General features: G+C 47.6%; 1 protein-coding gene across 2 annotated transcripts in view; it reads left to right on the top strand.

The window, feature by feature from the left end:
• Positions 1-27,469, top strand: part of LOC147100408 (high affinity cGMP-specific 3',5'-cyclic phosphodiesterase 9A-like) — a 118,182-nt gene that overhangs the window by 31,022 nt on the left and 59,691 nt on the right. For both annotated transcript variants that reach the window (XM_085968090.1, XM_085968089.1), the window contains exons 2-3: positions 23,976-24,046; positions 24,724-24,801. In XM_085968090.1, coding sequence (XP_085824216.1) covers positions 23,976-24,046; positions 24,724-24,801 — 149 coding nt within the window. The remainder of the gene's footprint in view (positions 1-23,975; positions 24,047-24,723; positions 24,802-27,469) is intronic.

The raw sequence follows: 27,469 nt of genomic DNA, 5'->3' as shown, positions 1-27,469 counted from the left end.
CTGAAAACTTAAATCAAATCACCCCTTAACCTGCTAAATTCTAGGATATACGACCCTAATTTGTGTAATCTCTCCTCATAACTTAACCCTTGAAGTCCGGGTATCATGCTGGTAAACCTAGGCTGCACTCCCTCCAAGGCCAATATATCCTTCCTAAGGTGTGGTGCCCAGAACTGCTCACAGTGCTCCAGGTGTGGGCTAACCAGGGTTTTGTATAGCTTGTAGTGTATGTACCTTTAAGGGGAGAACTACTTTTTACAGCTCCTGTATACTGTAGTACCGGCAGTGACCACACCTGTATATAAACCCTGAGTAGGGATCTGTACGTTTCGTTTTAGAGTAACCCTCATCCAGTAAATACCTGTTGATTGTTCCCTGCAGTCTTGTGTCTAGTTATTGAAGGACACACAACATCAAAAATACACGGATCTAACAGTGGCGACGAGGCAGATTCGAACTTACCTGCAACTCTGCATTACCTCCCAGGGATTCACTCCTGGAGAACAGTGGAAGAAAGTTGAGGCCAGAAGCACGGGCGTCGACCACGAGCAACCACCCAGTCATCCAGCAGAGATTTGAGCATCGCAGGGGAGGCTGTTGAGAGCTGGGCTTGGTTCTCCAGTCACGGTGGTCCAGCGAAACGGGCTGGACCCTTCCTGGACAGCGGCGGCTAGAGCCAACCGACGGCACAGAAAAGGCCGAGCAGCGTCGACGGGAGAAGAGAGAGGGTAGAGCGCACAGGGCGCAGCCAGTGTTCAGGACCGAGCGGCGTCGACGGGAGAAGAGAGGGTAGAGCGCACAGGGCGCAGCCGGTGTTCAGGACCGAATGGCGTCGACAGGAGAAGAGAGAGAGGCACGAAGGAAAACACGCAGAGCGCAGCCGATGTTCAAGGGACGAGCAGCGTCAGCGGGGAAGAAAGGGAAACGCGCAGAGCGTAGCCGGTGTGCAAGGGCCGAGCAGCCGCAGCGGAGAAGAAGGGAGAGCGCAGGAAACGCCATTTTGAGCCAGTCTAACCACACCCAGGGATGCCGAAGAGTGGCAGTATCACAGCGTTCGACAATGAAGTCGAAGATTGGACGGCATATGTCGAACGCATAGAAGTGTACTGCAAGGCGAACGAAGTGCCAAAGGAGAGGAAAGCGCTGGTATTGTTGCATTCCATGGGTGCAAAAACGTATGGCTTACTGTGAAACCTAGTAACCCCAGAGAAGCCAGTGGACAAGGATTTTAGAAACATAGTGTCAATCCTATAGAACCACTTAAACCCCACACCGCTGCTGATAGCAGAAAGATTTAAGTTTCACAAAAGGAACCAGCATAAAGATGAAAGTAATGCTGAGTATTTAACGGAACTGCGCAAGCTATCGAAACACTGCCAGTTTGGAACGGGACTAGCAGATACTTTAAGGGATAAGTTTGTGTGTGGGCTTCAAAGTGAAGGAACCCAGAAACGGCTTCTATCAGAGAAGGATCTTACGCTGGACAAGGCTTTCAGCATGGCAGTATCACACGAAGCAGCCGCACGGGGCGCTACAGAGATACAACGGAGACCGCAAGAATATGGCACAAATGAAATGTCATACGGAACAGTGAAGTGCTATCGCTGCGGCAGAACAACACACAACCATAAGGATTGCTGGTTTAAGGACAAAGTGCGCAGACAGTGTGGAAAAGTAGGACACATAGCAAGAGTCTGCAGGTCGGGAAAGAAAACCAGCAGCAAGAAATCTCCACAGGAGAAGTACAAGAAGGTACATAAGGTGACGGAGAGTAGTTCAGACGAACAGAAAAGTGATACAGACTCCGGAAGCAAGGAGCTGGGTTGTCTGAAACTACATAAGGTGATCCAAACGGAGGATCATCAAACTATCTGGGTCACACTCAAGATAGCTGGAGTCCAAGTGAAAATGGGATTGGACACAGGCTCAGCCCTAACAGTCATAAACCGAAGGGACTACAAGCGGCTATTCTCACATATACCCTTGAGAGATACAGAGATTGTTTTGAAGACGTACACGGGGCAACAAAGTCTACCCCAAATGAAAAATAAGGGTGAACGTTGTATATAACGGTAAGGAAACACCAAAAATGGACCTATATGTATTGCCAGATGGAGGACCACCACTACTAGGACGTGAATGGATCCAGAAGATACAGCTAGATTGGCATTCCATACAAGCACTGACTGTAGATGCCAAAAAGGATGACGACGCCACACCTGGACGACTGTCAAAAATGCTAACTGACGCACAAGAAGTGTTCCAGGAGGGACTTGGAACACTAAAAGGCATAACAGCAATGATCAAAATAGAGGAAAATGCAAGCCCAAAGTTTTTTAAGGCCAGACCGGTGCCTTATGCGATCCGCCCAGCCGTCGAAGCAGAGCTGGAAGGTTTGGAACGTTCAGGAGTACTGTCCAAAGTGGACTGGAGCGAGTGGGCCACACCCATCGTTCCTGTAATGAAGAGGTCGTTGAGTAATACGCCTGGGGAACCAAAGAAAGTTCGCATCTGTGGGGACTTTAAGGTGACAGTGAACCCAATCCTTCACACGGTACAATATCTGCTTCCGCGGATTGAAGATATTTTCGCCTCGCTATCTGGAGGGAAACGCTTCACTAAGATTGATCTGGCCCAGGCGTACCTGCAAATGGAGGTAGAAGAAGCCTCAAAACAGTACCTCATCATCAACACTCATAAAGGTCTCTACCAATACAACCGGCTGGTGTTCGGGGTGGCATCAGCTCCGGCTATTTGGCAAAGGGCAATGGATCAAGTCCTGCAAGGGATTCCAGGGACCCAGTGTTATTTGGACGACATCCTGGTTACGGGCGAAAATGACAGTGCTCACCTTGCCAACCTGGAGCAGGTGCTCACTAGATTGAAGGAATATGGGCTCCGAGCAAATCGCCACAAATGCGAGTTTTTCCAGAAGCAGATCTCATATTGTGGCCACGTTATTGATGAAGAGGGGTTACATAAGTCCCCTGAAAAGATTGAGGCAGTAGTCAAGGCTCCAGCACCGGAAAATGTGTCACAACTGAGGTCGTTCCTCGGGCTGGTGAACGACTACCATCAGTTCTTGCTGAATTTGTCTACAGTACTACACCCACTGAACACCCTACTGCAAACGGAGGTACCATGGAAGTGGAATGATGAATGTAAACGAGCTTTCCAGAAGTGCAAAGAATTGATCACATCAAAAGAGGTGTTGGCTCATTTCAACCCAGCACTACCAATTCGGTTGGCGTGTGATGCATCACCCTATGGCATTGGAGCGGTGCTGTCGCACAAATTCCCGGACGGCTCGGAGAGGCCGGTAGCCTTTGTGTCTCGGTCACTAACCTCAGCCAAGCGTAACTACGCCCAGATTGACAGGGAGGCCCTCAGCCTAGTGTGGGGAGTGAAAAAGTTCAACCACTATCTGCACAGGCAGAAGTTCACCTTGCTGACAGACCACCAACCACTTGTCTCCATCTTTAATCCAAAGAAGGGCATGCCGGTGATGACTGCGCAACAGCTACAAAGATGGTCGCTTTTTCTAGGGGCGAACCAATATGAAATCGAGTATAAGGGCACGAAACAGCATGGAAACGCTGATGGGCTATCACGCCTGCCACTGCCTACTGCGGAGGAAGCACCAGCAGTGGACCCTGTCGAAATATTTCATTCGACTATAATTGAACGCTTGCCAGTAACGAACGCTGATATAGAGAAGGAGACCCGAAATGACCCAACACTGTCTCGGGTATATGACTTGACGGTGAAGGGATGGCCAACACATGGCGACTCACTGTTGCCAGCATTCTCATCCAGAAGAGAACAGCTGTCAGTATGCCAGGTGACCTTGATGTGTGGATCCCGAGTGGTAATTCCACCCAAGTTAAGGGAGAGAGTGCTCAATGAGCTTCACGAAGGCCATCTGGGAGGGGTGAAAATGAAAAGCCTTGCTAGGGCTTATGTGTGGTGACCGGGGATCGATCAGCAAATCGAGGACCTGACAGAGCTGCTCAGGATGCCAGAAGGTCCAAAATGCACCACCACATGCCCCTCTACACCCATGGGAGTGGCCCTCATCTCCATGGCAACGGGTGCATATTAATTTTGCTGGTCCATTCATGGACTCAATGTTTCTAATAGCCGTGGATGCGCACTCGAAATGGCCTGAGGTGATCAAAATGTCGTCCACCACCACGGAGAAAACTATTGCAGTCCTACGGACCATATTTGCCAGGAACGGCTTGCCAGAGCAGATTTGCTCTGATAACGGACCACAGTTTGTGTCCGAAGAGTTTCGAAGATTCATGAAAAGGAATGGGGTAAGGCATTACACATCCGCCCCGTATCATCCAGCCACAAATGGATTGGCTGAGAGGTTCGTACAAACCTTTAAGAAAGCAGTAAGGGCCATGTGCAATGACGACATTCCACTGCAGCATAAGGTGGACAATTTCCTGTTAGCCTACAGAAATGCGACACATGCAGTCACCAACCAGACCCCGGCAATGATGTTCTTTAACCGAAGGTTGAGATCTCGTCTGGATTTGCTCAGACCAAATGTACGAAGAGATGTTGAGAATAAGCAATTCCAGCATATCAATGAGAAGCCGACAAGGAGCTTCAATGTAGGGCAACCAGTCTTGGCCCACGACTAACGAACAGAGAAATGGCAACCAGGAACGATATGCACACGGCAGGGGCCACTAATGTACACAGTGGATGTTGGGGAGAACATTGTGAGACGCCATATCGACCAGATCCTAGAGTCACAGGAACGAGTCAACCCCATGTCTCGCGCACCTGGTGATGAACCCGACATACAGGTAGCATCTACCCCAAAAACAGTAGCATCGGAAGCTGATGAACCAACTGACGACAAGGGGCCTCCGCACCAAGAACAAGACACTCAGGAAAGGCGATATCCAGAAAGGATCAGGAAGCCGCCCCAAAGACTGAATTTATAAATGGACTATTTTCAGTTAATGTGCATGTTAAAAGTGTTAATTGTTAAATGAATGTTATGGTACTGTCAATCTAAAAGGGGAGGAATTGTAGTGTATGTACCTTTTAAGGGGAGAACTACTTTTTACAGCTCCTGTATACTGTAGTACCGGCAGTGAGCACACCTGTATATAAACCCTGAGTAGGGATCTGTACGTTTAGTTTTAGAGTAACCCTCATCCAGTAAATACCTGTTGATTGTTCCCTGCAGTCTCGTGTCTAGTTATTGAAGGACACACAACATCAAAAATACACGGATCTAACATAGCTGAGGCGTGACTTCTACCCCCTTGTACTCTGGTTCTCTAGATATAAAGGCCAGCATTCCATTAGCCTTTTTGATTATTTTCTGTACCTGTTCATGACATTTTAATGATCTATGTACCTGGACCCTCAAGTCTCTTTGTACCTCCACTGTTTTTAGCTTTTCACCATTTAGAAAGTACCCTGTTCTATCCTTTTTGGGTCCAAAGTGGATGACCTCATATTTGCTTACATTGAAATCCATTTGCCACAGTTTTGCCCATTCACTTAATCTATCAATATCCCTTCGTAATTGATGTGCCTCAATAATTCCGAGACTCGAAGTTAGCAGAACAAAAACAAGGCTTTTATTAACTTAGAAAGTAACACGTAAGAGAGAGAGATGTCTTCCTTCTGGAGACTGAGGCCAGACTGAAGCTAGCTTACAAACGGGGCCAGGTATGGGCGGAGCCCTACACACAGCACATTCCAGCACATTCCAGTATACAATACAGCACATTCCAGTACACAATACAATGAGGTCTGGGGGAAGGGAAATGACACTGAAACCGATCTCAGTCACAGGCAGTGGTGAATGGAATATTTCATCACATTCACCCCTTCTATAGATTTAGTCTGTTCGGGGGTTTGATAGTCCTCTGCGACCGACGTGGCTGTTGCGGTGCCGCGGGTGTCGGCTGGGTGTCCCCGGTAGCCTCCTGGGTCTCTGCCGGGGGTGCCGCCAGGGTTGTTGGAGGGGTAGTTGGTGGGGGTGCCGTTGGTCGGTGTTCTTCTGGGGGTGATGAAAGAGTAGTGGGTGGGTAAGAGTTGCTGTGATCGTCGTTGCCGCTATTGCCGTGGTTGTTGTCGATGCCGGCTGGGGCGACGTCTTTTATGGACACGGTGTCCTCCCTTCCGTCGGCGTGCCGGACATATGCATATTGGGGGTTGGCATGGAGTAGGTGTACTGGCTCCACGAGAGGGTCCGTCTTGTGGCCCCTCACATGCCTTCGCACGAGTACCGGACCTGGGGTGGAGAGCCATGACGGCATGGATACGCCTGAGGTGGATTTCCGGGGAAAGACAAACATTCGTTCATGAGGCGTGGTATTAGTGGCCGTACACAATAGCGACCGTATCGAATGGAGCACATCCGAGAGGACTTCCTGCCAGCGGGAGATAGGGAGGCCCTTGGTCCTTAGAGCTAGAGTGACTGCTTTCCATACTGTCCCGTTCTCTCGCTCCACTTGGCCGTTACCCCGGGGGTTGTAGCTGGTGGTATGGCTCGTGGCGATCCCCTTGGACAGCATGTACTGGCGTAGCTCTTCACTCATGAAGGACGCCCCCCTATCCGTATGGATGTAGCTCGGCATACCGAACAGGCAGAACAGGCTGTTGAGGTATTTAATGACCGTGGCGCTGGTCATGTCTGGGCAGGGGAAGGCGAATGGGAACCGGGAGTATTCGTCCACAATGTTCAGGAAGTAAACATTGCGGTCTACGGACGGGAGGGGGCCCTTGAAATCTAAGCTGAGCCACTCAAAGGGTCGTGTAGCTTTGATTAAGTGGACTCTATCTGGGCGGTAGAACCGAGGCTTGCACTCAGCGGAAGTGCGGCAGTTCCTGGTCAGGGACCGAACTTCCTCAATCGAGTAGGGTAAGTTACGGGACTTTATGAAGTGGAACAGCCGCGTGACCCCTGGGTGGCAGAGGTTGTTGTGGAGGGTCTGTAGCCGATCCCCGGTGGCGCTGGCACACATCCCTCGTGAGAGGGCGTCAGGGGATTCGTTAAGGGCCCCTGGCCGGTAAATGATGTCGTACTCGAAGGTGGAGAGCTCGATCCGCCACCTAAGAATCTTATCATTTTTAATCTTCCCCCTCTGTTTATTATTGAACATAAACGCTACCGACCGCTGGTCGGTAAGTAGGGTGAAGCGTTTGCCGGCTAGGTAGTGGCGCCAGTGGCGCACTGCCTCCACGATGGCTTGGGCCTCCTTTTCCACGGAGGAGTGTCTGATCTCGGGCCCTTGGAGGGCCCTCGAGAAGAAAGCTACGGGCCGCCCCGCCTGGTTGAGGGTGGCCGCCAAGGCGAAGTCAGACGCATCACTTTCGACTTGAAATGGAGTGTTCTCGTCCACTGCCTGTAGCGTGGCCCGCTCAATATCCTGCTTAATGCTTTTGAAGGCGGCGTGGGCCTCAGCAGAGAGCGGGAAAGAGGATGCTTTCAAGAGGGGGCGGGCTTTGTCGGAGTAGTTGGGGACCCATTGGGAATAATAAGAAAATAACCCCAGGCACCTTTTCAGGGCTTTGGGAGTGTTGGGCAGGGGCAGCTCCCGTAGGGGGCGCAATCGGTCGGGGTCTGGCCCGATTTCCCCATTCTCCACCACGCTGCCTAGTATGCAGAGGCGCGTGGTGTTGTAAACGCACTTGTCCTCGTTGTAGGTGAGGTTGAGTTTTTGTGCGGTTTTCAGGAACCTCTCGAGGTTCGAGTCGTGATCCTGCTGGTTGTGACCGCAGATGGTGACGTTGTCAAGGTAGGGGAAGGTTGCCTGCAAGTGGTGGTCATCGACCATGCGGTCCATCTCCCTCTGGAAGACCGAGACCCCATTCGTCACCCCAAAGGGGACTCTGAGGAATTGGTAGAGGCGTCCGTTCGCCTCGAAGGCGGTGTACGGGCGGTCCTCTGGTCTGATAGGGAGCTGGTGGTACGCTGACTTGAGGTCGATGGTGGAGAACACCCGGTATTGGGCGATTTGGTTCACCATTTCTGATATGCGGGGTAGCGGGTAGGCGTCTAGTAGGGTGTACCTGTTGATCGTTTGACTATAGTCGATCACCATCCGTTTCTTCTCGCTACCCCTTACCACTACCACTTGGGCGCGCCACGGGCTGTTGCTGCGTTCAATAATGCGCTCTTTCAGGAGCCTGTCTACCTCGGTCGCGATAAACCGCCTGTCCTCCCAGCTGTACCTCCTGCTTTTGGTCGCTATTGGCCGGCAGTTAGGGGTAAGGTTCGCGAATAGCGAAGGCGGCTTTACCTTCAGGGTAGCCAGACCGCACACTGTGAGGGGCGGCTGGGACCCACCGTACTTGAGCGTGATGCTTTGGTGGTTGCACTGGAAATCCAGGCCCAAGATCACGCTCGCACATAGGTTCTTCATGATTAATACTTTAAAATTATCATATACAGTTCCGTTAACGCACAATTGTACCGTGCAGTAACCCAGAATGGTCGATGTCTGGGTTTTATCAGCCATAGAGATGGTACCCTGAGTAGGGACCACCTTTAGGGAGAGTTGTTGTGCCAGTTCTGGGTGGATAAAGCTCTCCGTGCTTCCACTGTCAATTAAGCATTTAACCCGGCACCCGTTTACCTCGATGTCCACCATTGATCTGGATAGCGGGTGCGGCCTGGTCTGGTCCACTGTGACCGATGCCACTGTAGGGCCCTGATCGATACAAGATGGCGTCCACGCTGTCTGCTCACAAGATGGCGGACCCCACGAGGTCGGGCAAGATGGCGTCCAAGATGGCCGCTCCCACGGCGCACACGCGGCGGTGGCGGGTTTTCCGGCGGTTGGTTTTCCGGCGGGGTTCCCTCTGCACACCTTCCCGAAGTGCCCCTTCTTACCGCACTTAAAGCAGGTGGTGCCTTTCGCCGGGCACAGGTTTCTGGTGTGCTTTGGCTGCCCACAGAAGTAGCAGTTGGGTCCCTGACGCATCGCGGCTGTCGTAGGGCTTCTGGGGGGAGAGCGGGGCCCAGCTGGTGTCGGGCTGTCGGGCGGGGAAGATGCCTTCCAAGATGGCGGCGCCCTCGGTGCACACGTGGCGGCGTGGACGGCGCGGGCTGAAGAGTAGGCGTCCGAGTTTCTCTGGGCCACATCCAGGGATCGCGCGGTGTCCGCAGCCTGTTTCAGGTCCAACCCCGTTTTTTCCAGCAGTCTTTGCCGGATGTAAGTGGAGTTGAGGCCTGTGATGAAGGCATCGCGAACAAGCTCGTCAGTGTACACTGCGGCTTTTACATCTCGGCACTTGCAGTCTTTGCCAAGCAGTTTCAGGGTGCTTAGGAACTCCTCCACCGATTCCCCAGGTCGCTGTGCGCGGGTAGCGAGCAGGTGCCTAGCATACACCTCATTCGTAGGCTGCTGGTAATGCGCCTTTAAGATGTCGCAGGCGGCCAGGTACGTCTCGGCGTCTTGGATGAGGGGGTAAACCCGGTGGCTTACCCAATTCCGCAGAATTCTGAGTCTCATCCTCGCAGCGTCCGTAGCGTCTTTGACGGCTGCGGAATTGTCCAGGAAGAATTCCATACACTCAAACCAGTGTCCGAAGCGTGCTGATGCGTCCGGAGCATGTTGATCCAAATCCAAACGTTCGGGTTTCAGGAGTTGATCCATAGTGTTGAAAAATAAGTTAATAAAATTGATGTGCCTCAATAATTCCGAGACTCGAAGTTAGCAGAACAAAAACAAGGCTTTTATTAACTTAGAAAGTAACACGTAAGAGAGAGAGATGTCTTCCTTCTGGAGACTGAGGCCAGACTGAAGCTAGCTTACAAACGGGGCCAGGTATGGGCGGAGCCCTACACACAGCACATTCCAGCACATTCCAGTATACAATACAGCACATTCCAGTACACAATACAATGAGGTCTGGGGGAAGGGAAATGACACTGAAACCGATCTCAGTCACAGGCAGTGGTGAATGGAATATTTCATCACAGTAATTTTATGCTTTCATCTACAATGCCGCCTATCTTTGTGTCATCAGCAGATCTGGATATATGACTTTCTATACCATCATCTAAGCCGTTCATAAATATTGTGAATAATTGAGGCCCCAACACAGATCCCTGCGGGACACCACGAGTCACCTCCTGCCAATTAGAGTACCTGCCCATTATCCCTACTCTCTGTCTCCTGCCGCTCAGCCAATTTCCTAACTAGGTCAATAATTTGTCCTCAATTCCGTGGGCTTCTACCTTAGTTAACAGTCTCTTATGTGGGACGCTATCAAATGCCATCTAGAAATCCATAAAAATAACATCCATAGACATTCCCCTGTCCACTACTTTAGTCACCTCTTCAAAAAATTTGATCAGGTTTGTCAGGATTGGGTGACCACTTTGCAGAACACCTCCGTTCAGTGCGTAAGGGTGACCCCGAGCTTCCGGTCGCTTGTCACTTTCATTACCCGCTCCACTCCCGCTCTGATCTCTCCGCCCTCGGCCTCTTACACTGTTCCAACGAAGCTCAACTTAAGCTCGAGGAACAGCACCTCATCTTTCTATTAGGCACTCTACAGTCTTCTGGACTCAACATCGAGTTCAACAATTTCAGATCATAACCTCTGCCCCTATTTTTTTTCTCTCTCTCTCACATGGCAGCTGTTGATAATTCTGCCATTGCCATTTACACTTCATCTGGAGTCTTCTTTTATTTCTTTACTTGTCTCATTACCATCTCCTTTTCCCTTGCACCATTATCCCTTTGGCCTAGAAATTCACTAGCCTTAGCGCCGCTTTTGAGGCGCTAGAGGGACTAGCGCCAGAGTTATGGCCAGTTGAAAAATTCCCTGGGGCCCTAAAGCGGCGTTGCACCGGTAGCGCTGCACCGGCACCGATGACGTCATCGGTGTGCGCAGCGTCCCGGTTGCCATGCCGACGGGCCCCAGCGCCGAAATTCAGTTGCGGCCGCCTCGCCCGTGGCAGCCGCAACTAAGACTCTGGCAACAGAGTCCAACATGTGTTTGCGCCGGCGCATTAAAGGCCCCGCGGCGGCCGGCCGCTTTCCCGCCGGCCGCCTGCCCGCAGCTCCCTCCCCACCCCCCCCACCCGGAACAGATGCAAGCCCGGCACTTGTCCGAGGTGCCGGGCTCATTTTTAAACAGATTTGCGCGGGCCGCGGCCGGGTGCAGGCAGCTCCTCCTTAACGGAAGGAGGAGGCCTGCACTTCCCCAGCCTGCCGCACCGCATCGGGTGCCGCAGCGCCGGAATTGCGGCGCTAAACGGCAGTTAGCGCCCTTTTCCAGGCGCTAAGACCCTTCAGTAGCGCCGGCAGCCGTTTGGGCGCGGCGCTGCTGAATTTTTGGCGCGCGCAGGGGGACTTAGCGCCGGCACTAACTTCCGGCGCTAAAGCCCTGGCTAAGCCAAAACCCAATTTCTAGGCCTTTGTCTTTTACTCTCTCCTGCCTTCCATCCTATCACAGTCTTTCCCCTTTGTTCTTTCCTCCCCTCCCCCCTTTCCCCGCCCCTACACTTGCTTAAAAACCTGTTATATCTCCAACTTTTTCCAGTTCTGACAAAGGGTCATAGACCTGAAACGTTAACTCTGTTTCTCTCTCCACAGATGCTGCCTGACCTGCTGAGTATTTCCAGCATTTTCTGTTTTTATTTTGGAATATTATAGTTAGGGCATCTGCAATGTGCTGACCTACTTCCTTTAAAACGCTTAGATGGAAACCATTTGGCCCTGGGGATTTGTCACTCTTTAGCGCCATTATTTTCTTCATTACTGTTAATTTACTTACATTAATTTTATTGAGTCCCTGTCTCCGATTCAATATTCGTTTCTTTGGGATTTCTTGCATGCTATCCTCTTCTTCCACTGTAAATACTGACGCAAAGTAATTATTCAACATGTCCGCCATTTCCCCATTGTCATTGATAATATCACCACTTTCAGTTTTTAAGGGGCCAACATTGCTCCTGACCACCCTCTTTTTCCTAATGTAACTGTAAAAATGTGTTGTATTGATTTTGATATTCCTCGCAAGTTTCTTTTCATACTCCTTTTTTGTAGCTCTTACTATCTGTTTTGTGACGCTTTGCTGTTCTTTGTATCTTTCCCATTTGCCAGAATCTGTGCTATTTTTTGCATTTTTGTATGCCCTTTCCGTTAGTTTTATGCTGTCACTTTTACCTCTTTAGTTATCCAGGGCTGTTTGTTTTGGTAAGTAGGGCTCTTGCCCCTCAGGGGTATAAACTGGTTCTGTATCACATTAAATTCTTTTTTAAACATCTCCCACTGGAGCTGATGAGGCTCAGGGAGCCAAACCAGGAGATAAGCTCGGGTAGCTTGTAATGGAATATGGAGTCCGCCATTTAGAGGTACATTAGTGCCAATTTTCAAAGTGGAAGGAACATTTTGGAGATCCAAAGGAGGACACGGACCCTTTGGGGCATGCGAGGCTTGGCTCGGGGAGCTGAAACAGGGAAGAAACCCAAGGATAGGCAGACAAAGGTGGTATGACTATTGGCGGTTTTACTTCAAGCTCAGAAGGAAACCGAGAACCGAAAAAAGAAAATGGAAAAATAACAAGTTTAAATATATTTCTCCAAATCTACTCTAACATTATTCCCACTTAGGCTTCTTCACCCTGTTGAATAGCAACCATCTTCTACTTTGCCAACAGTGGATAAGTTCTGTACTTCGTAATTCCCTATTCATCTGCCTCAGAGTACAGCATAACCAGCAAGTTATAATTAGTAAGATTATAATGAGGCCTGCCTGCAGAAAAGCAAAAGTTTTAAATCCAAATTCTAATCATCTTCCCTCTCTCAAATTTGCGTGAACTCCCTCGTGGAGCAGCTCATTCAGTCGTTGACCAGCTGTACGCACGTCATTGCTAATAAAAAAACAGGGCACAGTTGACTCGGACCAGTTTCTGGTACTGATCACCTTTAGACAGTAACCTTAAACACATCACACCGACACACATATTCATGCTAAGTTACTGAGCAGCAATCCGTGTATGGTGTTGTCCATTGCCCCCGATGGTCATTGTAAACCAGTAATCATGGCAGGTTTGTTCTCCATTTAGAAACGTCCTTTTCAAGGACCCCTACTGAACGCACCGTGGCCAGCTTTGTGAACACAGACATTTCTATGTTCAGAACTGGTAAGGATAGAATGAAGGAAATGTACATTAAACCCTTCACTAACCAGCCTCCATAAGCACATGCATCATGTTTACCAGAATGTGTTGTGACAAACCTTAGCTTCCTTACAGTGGACGCCGGAAGCATTTTGCACTGATAGTGCTGGAAGGTGGGGTTGAGGTAGAAGATCACCATGATCTTATTGAATGGCGGAGCAGGTTCGAAGAGCCGAATGGTCTACTCCTGCTCCTATTTCTTATGTTCTTATGTCTTAATCTCCAACAGTCCCCCTCGCACCTTTGTGGGATCTTGGGGGCCTTATTTAAGATCCACACCTCATCTTATTACCATCACAAACCTGTCTTGAGCCATTTGTTCTTTTAGTCTAAGTTTCATTTAGTTAATATTACACATCATGTTACAGACAAAGAAAATCATGGCCCAGATTTTGCGGTCAGTGGCGAAGTGACGGCACTCACTGCTGACCCAGAGAAAACTGTCCACAAAGCTCTGACGGGCTCTGTGGCATCGATTTCCCCTTTTTCGATGTGACTTTCCATCTGGCGCCATCTATGGGGGATCTGTGACGTCCAGCAACAGTGACGTCATCAAGCTGGCTGAGCAGCCAATCAGACTGAAGAATTCTCACAGACAGCAAACCAGGAAGTTAAAAAGCAGGTTTTATTATTCGTTTTTTAATAATTTTACAGAAAGCTAAATACAGATTGGGACATACACATGGGATTAAGGTAAAAGATGAAATATCATAAACTTAAACATTTTTTTAAATTATTTTAAAAATCTATGGAACTTTTATCATGGAATGGAGGAAATGACACAGCACAATATAAATTTAGTTTTTCAGGGCCAGAGAGGTTGTTCAGTAATTATGAATTAGTATGCCATTAAAAACTCAGTTACACCTCATTCAACAAGCCTTAACTTTTTCAAGGGTTTTTACAGCGAGAATAGTGCGTAAAAAGTTGAAGATCACATCAAATCAGTGGTTTCTAATAGATTCCATCTGCGAAGACAGCAACAGCGCGCCGTGAAGGATCAGGGTATCATGGACAGCAACTTCCGGATTTCCGCATTTTACTGTGCATGTGCGGACGCCAGAAGTTGTTGTCAGTTTTACCCAGTAATGATGGCGAACGCTGACAGTTTCGCCATCATTACAACCGCAAGTTTCAGGCCCATAATACATTGTAAAGAAAACTACAGGAACCAAGGGCTGTGTTTTGTCAATGGAGGCGAGTTGGAGGCGGGACTGCTGCTTGTCGTGTCAATGTCCCACCTCCATTCTCGCCTGACCATTCGGAGGGATTTTCCCCTGATTGAGCTTGTTAAGTCCGCCCGGCGGGCTCAGCAAGCCAATTAGGGAAGAAGTCACTGACAGATCACATCAACGTCAGACGTGCTATCTGTCAAGACTTCTTGAAAGAAGAAATGACAGCGTTTGACAGCTCTGTGAAGCTGTCAAACACTGACATTCTCTTGAGTTTGATGAGTCTTTGTGGTGAGGACTGAAAAAACATTGTAAAAAAGTAAATTTCAGATGTCTGATGGATCGGAGGGTCCATCAGCCATTACCTGAAATTGACAAGGTGGATGTCCACTCTCCTGATCCAGTACGGCTAAAGGCTACAGAAGTAAAAAAAAGGTAAGTGAACACTTTTTTAAACTTATCACTCACCTTACACCTACTCCACACTTGCACCCATCACTCACCTCTACACCTTACTTCCAGGTGCCTCCGACCGCCGCAGACCTCCTCCATGTCTCCTCCAACCCGGCGGGGTTCCCAAGGTCGGGAAGCCTTCACCTGTGAAGGTAAAATGGCACTAATCCCTTTTTCTGCCTGTTAACTACCTGTTAACAGGCAGTGAAAAGGATTAAAAGCCTTTCCCGCCTCCAGGAGACGGGACACGAAGCTGCACATCCTCCCGCCTCCTGGCAAAAGGGCACGGAGGCGGGATGGGGGCAGGTTTGCCACCCGCCCCCAATTTCTCCGATTTTACATCCCGCCTCCATGCCCGCCTCCTCGGGGCTTGGAAAATCGAGCCCTAAGCATTCCCCAACATTCCTATGTGGGGGGGGGGGGGAGGGAAGGGCACCCAAAATAGAGCTCCCTGGATTACTAAAGAAATTGTGATTAAAATGGAACAGAAATTGGAGGCTTATGATAAATGTTAGGTTCATAATTCAGTAGAGAATCAAGCAGAATACTAAAAGTACAGGGGAGAATGGAAAAAGGAAATAAGAGTGACCAAGAAAGGGTATGAGAAAAGATCAGCAGGTAACATAAAAGGGTACACTAAACAACAACAACAACTTGTATTTATATAGTGCCTTTAATGTAGTAAAACGTCCCATGGCGCTGCACTGGAGTATTTTAAGATAAAACATTTGACACCGATCCACATAAGGATAAATTAGGGCAGGTAACTAAAAGCTAAGTCAAAGAGGTAGGTTTTAAGGAGCGTCTTAAAGGAGGAAAGAGAGGTAGCGAGGCGGAGAGGTTTAGGCAGGGAATTCCAGAGCTTAGGGCCTAGGCAACAGAAGGCACGGCCACCAAAGGTTGAGCGATTATAATCAGAGATCCTTGAGGGCAGAATTAAAGTCTTTTATCTATATATATAAAGGAATCGATCTGTCTGTCTGTCTATCTGTCTGTCCTTCTGTCTGTCTGTCTGTCCTCGGGTGTGCATCTGTCCGGCTATGCGCTCGAAAGTTATACGGCGTACCTACGCGCGCGTTACCTCCGAAGAAAGCTTACGCTTCCGGGACGCTGGTAAGCATATTTACTTTTCGGTCGGACGAAAGTTGTTCGCGCCTTATGCAAAAAACCTTCAAAATTAAACACATTATCTGCTAGCATTGATTGACTGACGTCAAGGTTCGACCAATCCTGTGCCGTCATGATTGACCAATCCTACAGTACGGTCCTCTGATGGTTGGCCAATCGGTGTGTGTGTGTGTGGGCGGGACTAATCGTTTTCATCGCGGGGATCTGGCAGCCATTGTTTCACTGCCATGACTTCAGCTTCCAGCTCAAACTACTTTGAAAGTTAGTATCTCTTTTAAAAATAACATAAGATTTACCAAAAACGTTTTATAAGTACTTTCACTTTCATCTTTCAAGGTATTAAAAGGTAGAAATGTTGCCCGGCAGCAGATTCACAAAGGGACACAGACAGGGCCCAAAAGCCTGGGACTCGATTTAAAATGTTGCCCGCCACCAGATTCACAGGGACACAGAGAGGCCCCAAAGCCTGGCACTCGATTTAAACCGCCCGGCAGCAGATTCACAGAGGGACACAGACAGGGCCCAAAAGCCTGGGACTCGATTTAAAATGTTGCCCGGCAGCAGATTCACAGAGGGACACAGACAGGGCCCCAAAGCCTGGGACTCCATTTAAACCGCCCGGCTGCAGATTCACAGAGGGACACAGACAGGGCCCAAAGCCTGGCACTCGATTTAAACTGCCCGGCCCAAAACAGCCCTGGCAAAGCCGGGCTCCCCCCAGCTAGTAAATGTATAAAGAGTAAAAGAATAATCAAAGGAAAGGTGTGGCTGATTAGGGACCAACAAGGAGATCTTCTTGTGGAGGCAGAGGGCAAGGCTGAGGTACTAAATGAGTATGTAGTACCTGTCATCACTAGAGAAGAGGGTACTGTCAATGCCGCAGTAAAGGAGAGGGGGGAAATTGGATAGGATAATAATGGATAAAGAGGAGGTGCTCGAAAGTTTGGCAGCTCTCAAAGTAGAAAAGTCGCCCGGGATGCATCCTAGGTTTGCTGAGAGAATTAAGAGTGAAAATAGCAGAGGTTCTGGTCACAATCTTGCATCCTCCTTAGATATGGGAGTGATGCTAGAGGACTTGAGGGTTGGAAATGTTACACCCCTGTTCAAAAAAGGAAGAGGGATAAACACGGTAACTACAAGCCAGTCAGCCTAACGTCGGTGGTGGGGAAATGTCAAGGGACCATAATCCAGGGCAAAATTAATTGTCACTTGGGAAAACATGGGTTAATTAATGACAGCCAACACGGATTTGTTGAAGGCAAGTTTATCATGTCTGACAAACTTGACTGAGTGAGTTCTTTGATGAAGTAATGGAGAGGGTTGATGAAGGTCGTGCAGTTGATGTTTATATGGACTTTCAAAAGGTGTTTGATAAAGAGTGACATAATGGACTTGTTAGCAAAATTGAAGCCCGTGGGTTAAAGGGGATAAAAAATTGGCTAAGAGGCAGAAAGCAGAGAGTAATGGTGAACAATTGTTCATCAGACTGTAGGGAAGTGTACAGTAGTGTCCCCCGGGGCCGATATTAGGGCACTGCTCTTTTTGAGATATATTAATGACCTTAATGAGATTAAAATGAAACCGATAAAGGAGCCTTATGATAAATGTCAGGTACATAATACAGTAGAGAATCAAACAGAATACAAAAAGAGCAGAGGAGAACTGAAAAAAGAAATAAGAGGAGAAAAGAGTGTATGAGAAAAGATTAGTGGGTAACCTAAAAGGAAAGACCAAAATCTTTTATTAACATATAAACAGTAAAAGGATAGTCAAAGGAAGGGTGGGGCCAATTAGGGACCAAAAAGGAAATCATCTTATATAGAATTACATAGAGTTTACAGTAACGAAATAGGCCATCCAGCGCAACTAGTCAATGCTGGCGTTTATGCTGTACACGAGCCTTCTCCCTTGTGGAGGCAGAGGACATACCTGATGTACTAAATGAGTATCTGTCTTCACAAAAGAAGAAGCTGCTGCCAATGTCACAGTAAAGGAGGAGGGGGGTAGAGAAATTACATGGGATTAAAAATAGATAAAGAGATGGTACTTAAAAGGCTGGTAACGCTCAAAGTAGAAAAGTCACCCACCCAGTCAGCCTAACGCTGGTGGTGGGGAAATTTTGAGACAATAATCTGGGACAAAATTAATTGTCACTTTGAAAAATATGGGTTAATAAATGACAGCCAGCACAGATTTGCTAATGAAAATCGTGTCTGACAAACTTGATTGAGGGTCATGTGGTTGATGTTGTGTATATGGACTTTCAAAAGCATTTAGTAACTTTCAAAAGGGATTTGGATATATACCTGAAAAAGAAAAATCTGCAGGACAATGGGGAAAGAGCAGGGAAGTGGGACTAATTGGATATCTCTTTCAAAGATGTGGCAAAGGCATGATGGGCCGAATGGCCTACTTCTGTGCTGTAAGATTCTATGAATCATATTGAGGCACGAGTTGTCTTGAGGCGTGATTCCATGGACACAGGTTGTCCTCTTGTTGCTTGGCCAAGAGAACATTCTTCACATAAAAGCCTAGGCAGTGAGCATTTGCAAGCTCTCTAATCTTTGAGGGTAACGCAACTGAGCTTGATTCTGTCTTCATCCAAAGTCGGCTCAGGATCACTACCCGGCAGCCATCACCAGACAGTAATAAGACAGCCCTATATGCAATAAAAAGAAAATTCTACAACATCCAAATCCCAATCAAAATCTGGCTCAAAATATTTGACAGCATAATCCTGCCCATTGCACTGTACGGTAGTGAAGTATGGGGCCCGCTAAATCACCAAAGCTACACTAAATGGGAAAAACACACAATAGAAGCCCTACATGCAGAATTCTGCCGAAGCATCCTTCGCATCCAAAGAAAAACGCCAACAAATGCATGCAGAGCCGAACTAGGCAGATACCCACTGATAATAAACATCCAAAAACGAGCACTAAACTTCCTAAATCACCTCAAATCTAGCTCCCCAGACACCCTTCATTTCAAAGCCTTTCAGACCCAAGAGCTAAACCCAGAAAAGAGTCCCCTGAGTCAGCTGCTACTGAAACTAAGTACTCAGCCGGACCCTGACCAGCCCCAGACCAACACAGCCGTCCAAACACCAATCCGAGTGAACCAAATCATTAAACAATGCAAAGAAACCTACCTGGAACATTGGAACAAAATAACCGAAAGCCAAAGCAGATTAGAATGTTACCGGGCCCTAAAAAGAGAATATAAACTGGCAGACTACCTCACGACCATCAGAGACACAAAACAGAGACAGACCCTCACCAGGTACAGACTAAGCGACCACCAACTGGAAATTGAAAAAGGCAGATACAAGAAATCCTGGCAGCCTAGAGAGAATAGAATATGCGATCAATGTCTGGCCGGCGAGGTTGAAACAGAAATGCATTTCCTCCTAAAATGCGAAAAATTCAACACATCAAGAAACATATTATTCAACAAGCTAAGCCAAACAACCCCAGATTTCAAGGAATTGGATGACCTGTCAAAATTGAGATTAGTCCTGGGAGAAGGAGACAGACCATACCTTGGGGCCAAATATGTAACAACATGTCACAACCTGAGGACTGTTTAAAATTAAGACTGTTTAAAATTAATATTGAACGTACCAAATGAAGTACAAAGACTGTTTAAAATTAATATTGTTTAAAAGTAATATTGTATGTACCCAACAAATGTCAAATCGATCGACACCTACAGAATGTTTGAAAATGTACCTTTTTGCTATGTAAGCTTTGGCAATATGGTTCTCTGTAAACTTTCATGCCAATAAAGCATTTGAATTTGAATTTGAATTTGATTTGAGTAGCAAACCTGTCTGGAACCGATTGCAGCACCCCTGCTGTTGCACTTTCTGCAGTTGGTTAAGTAAGCACAGCCAATGGACCAAAGCTGGCACCTTTTGGACTGCATGGCTCAGGACTACACCAGGTGCTGGTTTTACCCATTGAGCTACCAGGATAAACTCGACGTAATATTGCTCTGGTGTCAATTCAGTCAAAACCTTGAGAGCAGCAGCTTTAACAAATTGCTAGTGGCCCAGTAGTGAATTAAATAATTCTTTAAACTATTTAAAATAGAAAGGGAGAGACAATTGATAAAATAGTCAAACTTAGAGAGGATAAAACCACTGGTCCAGATGGATTGCATCTGCGCATACTAAAAGAAGTTAGGGAAGAGATAGCAGAGGCATTATTACATATATATAAAAGTTCATTAGAAAGGGGAATAGTGCCAAAGGACTGGTGGACAGCTAATGTTTAAATGAGGAGGAATTTCTTCACCCAGAGAGTGGTGAACCTGTTGAATTCTCTACCACAGAAGGCAGTAGAAGCCAATTCAGTAAATATATTCAAGAAGGAGTTGGATATATTTCTTAAGGCTAAAGGGATCCAGGGGTATGGGGAGAAAGCAGGGACCGGGTACTGAAATTGGATGATCAGCCATGATCGCATTGAATGGCGGAGCAGGCTCGAAGGGCCGAATGGCCTACTCCTGCTCCTATCTTCTATGTTTCTATGTTTCTAAAAAGGGAGATAGAACAAGTCCAGGGAACTATACACCAGTAGGCTTAATATCAGTGGTAGGAAAGATAATGGAATCTTTACTCAAAGATGTAATAGAAAAACATCTGGAAACCAAAAATATAATAGAATAGTCAGCACAGATTTCAAAGGGGAAAAGGAAGGTCGTGCTTGACCAATCTTATTGAGTTCCTTGAAGAAGTAGCAGAAAGAGTGGACAAGGGTAATGCAGTGGATGTAATATACTTGGATTTCAAAAGGCCTTCGCTAAGGTACCGCATAGTAGACTCATGACTAATGTCAGAACATGTGGAGTCGGGGGGCAAGTAGCAGAATGTGGAATCGGGGGACAAGTAGCAGAATGGTTGGCAAACTGGCTACAAAACCAGAAAGCAGAGAGTAAGGATTAAAGGTAGTTACTCAGACTGGTGGGAAGTGGTGTTCCACAGGGATCGGTGCTGGGACCACTGTTCACCATTTACATAACTGATTTGGACTCTGGAATCGGAAGTACAATATCAAAATTTACAGTCACCAAATTGGAAGGTATAGTTAACACAGAGAAGACTATGACAAAATACAAGGAGACATTCACAAACTTGCAGAATGAGCGTGTAAATGGAAAATGAATTTCAATATAGATAAGTGTGAGATGGTGCATTTTGGTAGGAGGAATAAGGAGGCCACATAGTCCTTGGATAATAAGAGTCTAAATGGGGTAGAAGAGCAAAGGGATCTAGGGGTACAGATTCACAAATTACTAAAAATAGCGACACAGGTGAACAAAGCCATAAAAATGCAAACAAAGGACTGGGGTTCATTTCTAGAGGAATAGAATTCAAAGGCAGGGAAGTTATGTTTAACTTATATAGGCCTAGAAATTCACTTTGGGCCCGCCAGCTGGCGTGTGCCCAAAAGTTAGCGCTGAGCGCGGAGCCAGTTGCGCCCGTCAGATATTCAGTTTTTGCGCCCCAAGTCGGAACCGGGCGCTATTCCAGGGTGTGCCCGCCCCCGCTTGGGGCGCTGAAACTGAATTTCAGCACTCTAGGCGCCGCTGCGCCACCCGCTGCGGAACGGCAGGCTGCGGTACTGCAGGCCTCCTCCTTCTCTTAAGGGGGAGGTGCCTGCAACGGGGAGATCGCCGCTGGATAGTGCTGGCAAATGAGCCCGGCACCACGGAGAAGTGCCGGGTTCGCGGAAAGCAGCCGGCAATGCCGCGGGGGGGGGGTGGAGGAGGCCGGGGAAGGAGGTGCGGGCAGGCGGCCGCCGAAAAAGCGGCCGGCCGCACCTCCACCTTAAAGCGCCCCACTAAGGCTACAGGATGGCCCCGTTTTCTGATCGCTGTTTGCGGCCGCTGCGGAAGAGGCGGCCGCAACTAAATATGGCGGTCGGGCCGGTAGCGGGGCGGTAGCGGGGCACTGCGCACACCGATGACGTCATCGGTGGCGGCGCAGCGCTACTGGCTAACGCCGCCATTACCGCAGCGCTGAATATCGGCGAAAGCTCAGCAAGTGGCGCAAAAGCCCTCTTTGGGCGAAAACTGGGCGCAAAGCCTACTGAATTTCTAGGCCATAGAACCTTGGTTAGACCGCACTTAGAGTGCTTTGCTCAGTTCTGGTTTCTGATTTCCATATAACAAAAAGAAGAGGCACTGGAGAAGGTGCAAAAAAGATTTACAAGCATGACACCAGAACTGAGAGGTTATACCTATCAGGAAAGACTGAAAAAGCTGGGGCTCTTTCCTCTAGAAAAGAGAAGGCTGAGAAGTGACCTCATAGAGGTCTTTAAGATTATGAAGAGGTTCATGAGGGTAGACATAAACTTCAGCTTAAGTCATGTTGAGTGGGGAGGGAGTAACATTATTACCATAGCAGCAGGAAGGAAATGGTTGCTCTTTTGCTCTCAGTTCTACTAAACTTGAAAGATGTCAGCCTGCTTCCCATTTGTCTGCCGTCTACTGGCTAGTTTGGAGCAGAATAAATAAAGGATCTGAAGCAAAGTTATCTGTGTAGTGATTTTGGATCTGGCATTTTTCCTCCTTTCTCCTGAAGCTGCTGACTCTTGCTGGGGCACAGTTCGACTGGCATGAACAGCTCTCTGATACCTCCATTCAAATGGCCTTTCTACACATGTAACCAGGTTGTTTTACCATAAGGGCCATAAAAGCCAAGCCAATCCCAACATCCACACATGGAACTTTTCTGCCTGATTCACTGGATGACAATGAGTAGGAGGAACCAGAGCTGATCTTTCTCTTCCCTAGCCCAGGGTTGCTGAAACAACCAGAATGATACCGGTGGTTAGAGGGTTAAACTTGGCTTGTATGCCCTTGAGTACAGGAGATTGAGGAGTGATTTGATTGAGGTGTTTAAAGTGTTGAAAGGACTTGATAGGGTAGCTACAGAGAAACTATTTCCTCTGGTGGGGGGAGTCAAGAACAAGCAGACATAACCTTAAAATTAGAGCTAGGCCATTCAAGAATGAACTCAGAAAGCACTTCTTCACACAAAGGGTAGTAGAAATCTGGAAATCTCTCCTCCAAAAGGATGTGGATGATGGAACAATTGGAGCTTTCAAGATTGAGATAGCTAGATTTTTTTAATGTAAAGGTATCGAGGGATATGGAGCAAAGGCGAATAAATGGTGTTGATGTGCAGAACAGCTGTGATCTACTTAAATGGCAGAGCAGGCACAAGGGACTGAATGGTCTACTCTTGTTCCTAATGATCTTATGTTTCTATGAAGCCAATTGTAGCACCTGATCTACCATTGATGCTGAAATCATCTACAACAACAGCTTGTATTTATATAGCGCCTTTAACGTAGTAAAACGTCCCATGGTGCTGCACAGGAGTATTTTAAGACAAAAAATTTGACACCGATCCACATAAGGCTAAATTAGGGCAGGTGACCAAAAGCTTGGTTAAACAGGTAGGTTTTAAGGAGCGCCTTAAAGGAGGAAAGAGAGGTAGCGAGGCGGACAGGTTTAGGCAGGGAATTCCAGAGCTTAGGGCCTAGGCAACCAAAGGTTGAGCGATTATAATCAGGGATCCTCAAGAGGGCAGTATTCGAGGAGTGCAGATATCTCGATGGTTGTGGGGCTGAAGGAGATTACAGAGATAGGGCGGAGCGAGGCCATGGAGGGATTTGAAAACAAGGATGAGAATTTTGAAATCGAGACACTGCTTAACCGGGAGCCAATATAGGTCAGCGAGCACAAGGAAGATGGGCGAACGGGACTTGGGGCGAGTTAGGACACTAGCTCAGCTAGCTCTAGCTCAGCACAGAGCTGTGGTTGGTCTGTATGGTTCCGTATCACACTGGGCCGAGAATTTACCAACGGAGGCCTTGAAGGCATTGCGCATGTTACACTTAGAAATTCACCTCCGCAGGGGCGGGGCGGGGTGGGAGCTGGTAGAGGGATGGTAAATGCTTTTTATGCCCACGTTGTCTGTCATTTATTCTGTGGCACTAACCAAACTATATCTTTCTCCCTTTTATGCAGGTGATGTTCAGCAGACATTGCAGACCCAGTGACATTAAAGAGCTGCTGTGTACAACTGTTGGGCTCACCAGGTCAGTGAGAAAAATCAACTATTACATTCAGTCGGGCGAAGGCCATTGGGGTTGGAATTGCTCTGCTATATCAGTGATGATATTTATTAACTCATTTGAATGAAATTCCTTTGTGATGAAGCCACTACCTGATTTATTTTAAACTGGCTGATGCCATCACTTAAATGGAAAACAGTTTAATGTGTTCATTACCAAAATCACACAGCGTGAATTCAACATTATCGTGTTCCCGGTCTGTGAGACAAGCAACAATTTAAACATGTGCTAATTGATTCACTGCAACCACAGACCCTAGTTCTATGGTGAACGAAAGAAAGGAAAAGAGAAAAGGGAAAAGGAAGGAAATAAATAAATGCATTTAATTGCTATAGCGCCTTTCACGACCTTGGGGCGTCCCAAAGCGCTTTACAGCCGATGAAGTATTTTTGAAGTGTAGTCACTGTTGGAATGTAGGAAACATGAAGCTTTACCACCAGCCGTCTGTATTGGGGAATCTTGAATACAAAGCCCACGATTTTTTACCCATGTGCAAAATCAGGAGCAGTGTGCTGCCGATTTCTCAGAGGCGGGCGAGGATTCCAGCTGACAGTGCAAACTTGGAAAATCAGTCTGACGAGTTGACCAAATGTGTATGTAATCTGTTAACGTCTCTTTCTCTCTTCTGTCTTGTTATTTAGGAACACCTTGATTATGCTGATGGATCAAGGCGATGCTATTATAGCCATAGACCCAACAATGCCAACTAACTCGCCAAGGTACAATTGTTTAGGCTTTTACACGAAGGTTTGGCCCAAAGTAATGCTAGAGTGGCATAAACGTTACACCGTAAAACCAGTGGCGGACAATCAATATTGTGGCAAGGCAGTGTTATAACTAAAGTACATGGATGACAGTTTCTCCAGCCCATTACCTCAGTTTATAGCTGAAGTCAATCTGAAACTGCTCTAATATAGAGCAGACTTCGTGTACATGTGTTCAAAAATGTGAGGCGCAATCTTCATCGATGGGGAAAATAAGGAACTGGCCGTCATTTTGCACTTGTGCACTGTGTGTTCCTTGACGTATGTGACACCTCTCTGTAATGGAATGGTTTCAAATACATTAAGAAGCATGGTAGTTACAAAGCTACATGTTCTAAAAAAGAAAGCATTTTATCGAGAGTGCTGTCATTATATTACCAATATAATTGTATTGTTTGAGCAACTCACAGTTAAAAGTGAGATGGTCCCAGATCATCGGCCGACATTCCATCCAATTATTGAGCTGGATGCCTCTCTGTAAAAGTAACCATTTTTGCAGTGCCTAGGGATTTTCCCGCTCAACTTTCTTGAATAGACATGTTAATAGCATAGAAAATAAGAAGCCACAGTAACAACAACAACCATTAATGTTGCGAATCAATCTAAGGCATTTTACAGAGAGAGTTAGGACAGGTAGGCAGAAGTTTGGTTGAAGAGATTTTTTTTTGAGCTGGCCATTAAAGGAGAGGCAGTGGCACAGAGTAGGACCAAGATGGTTGGTTTTCCTGAGTGTAGCCAACAATCCAACCCTGCAGTGGGCATCTCAAATAGGCATTAGGCCCCTTATTTGCATATGCTAAGGGCCTATTGCCTGTTTCAGGCATGGTCACTGTTTGACAACCTTTTGGCCTTTATTTACTCTCTGGCCTAGAAATTGAGTGGGGTTAGCGCCCAATTAGAGGTGCTAGAGGGCCTTGCGCCGGAATTATAGCCGCTTCGGAAATTGATTTGGGCCCTACCATCGGCGTTAGCCGGTAGCGCTGCGCCGGCACCGATGACGTCATCGGTGTGCGCAGCGTCCCGGTTGCCGTGGTAACGCGGCCGGACGCTGAAATTCAGTTGCGGCCGCCTCGCCCGTGGCAGCCACAACCAACGATTTTTCAAAAGTTTCTTGCTGGACTTAGCGCCGGCGCATTAAGGTGGCGCGGCGGCCGGCCGCTTTCCCGGCGGCCGCCTGCCCGCACCTCCCTCCCCGGACTCCTCCACCACCCCCCCGCGGCACAGATGTGTGTGGGCCTCGAGCCCGGCACTTCTCCGAGGTGCCGGGCTCATTTTTCGTGCGATTCCACCGGCCAGCGGTCGGCTGCAGGCAGCTCCTCCTTAACAGAAGGAGGAGGCCTGCAGTACCCCAGCCTGCCGCACCGCATCGGGTGCCGCAGCGGGGGATTAGCGCCGCAATCCTGCATTCAGCGCCCATTGCGAGGCGCTGACACCCTCCATTAGCGCCCGCAGCCGTCTGGGCGCGGTGCAGCTGAATTTTTGGCGGGCGCAGCGGCAATTAACGCTGGCGCTAAATTTCGGGCGCTACAGCCCTGGCGGAGGCAAACTCAATTTCTAGGCCTCTGTCTTCTACCGCCTAACCAATGTCCTAACCAGGTCAATAAATTGAGCTTTTATTTTAGCTAACCGTCTCTTATGTGGAGCCTTATTGAATGTCTTCTGGAAGTCCATATAAACTACATCCATCGACATTCCCCTGTCCACTACTTCAGTTACTTCCTCAAAAGATTCAATTAGATTTGTTAGATGTGACCTACCCCTTACAAATCCATGTTGGCTCTCTCTAATCAGCTCAAATTTCTCTAAGTGCTCAGTCACTCTGTCCTTAATTATAGATTCCAATAATTTTCCCACAACAGATTTTAGACTAGCAGGTCTATAACTTCCTGGTTTCTCTCTCTCTCTCTCACCTTTCTTAAATAATGGAGTTACATTTGCAATTTTCCAACCTAAAGGGACAATCTCTGAATCGAGAGAGCTTTGGAAGATTATAAATCAAACATCTGCAATTTCCTCACCTACTTCCTTTAAAACCCTGGGGAATTTGTCAGTCTTTAGACCCATTATATTTTCTAATACTGTTTTCTTGTTTACGTTAACTTTAGTGAGTTCCATCCCTTGATTCATTATTAGTTTCCCTGGAATGTCAAGCACATTAGCCTCTTCACCCAGTGTGAAGAGTGACATGAGGTAATTATTCAACCTGTCTGCCATTTCCTTATTGTCATTTGCAATATTACCCACATCTGTTTTTAAAGAGCCCACATTAATCTTGATATCCCTCCAAGTTTCTTTGCTGTAATTTAGGGATCCGTAAATATCATCAAATCATAGAAAGTTACAGCACGGAAGGAGGCCATTTCGGCCCATCGTGTCCGCGCCGGCCAACAAAGAGCTATCCAGCTTAATCCCACTTCCCAGCTCTTGGTCCGTAGCCCTGCAGGTTACAGCATCCCAAGTGCACATCCAAGTACTTTTTAAATGTGGTTAGGGTTCCTGCCTCGACCACCCTTTCAGGCAGTGAGTTCCAGACCCCCACAACCCACTGGGTGAAGAAATTTCCCCTCTAAACCTTCCACCAATTACTTTAAATCTGTGCCCCCTGGTTTTTGACCCCTCTGCT

The sequence above is a fragment of the Somniosus microcephalus genome, chromosome 26, assembly GCF_052327205.1.
Source record: "Somniosus microcephalus isolate GS21.2 chromosome 26, FLI_Smic_1.0, whole genome shotgun sequence".
NCBI classification, from domain to species: domain Eukaryota; kingdom Metazoa; phylum Chordata; class Chondrichthyes; order Squaliformes; family Somniosidae; genus Somniosus; species Somniosus microcephalus.
This window is presented reverse-complemented; position numbering and strand designations above follow the sequence as displayed.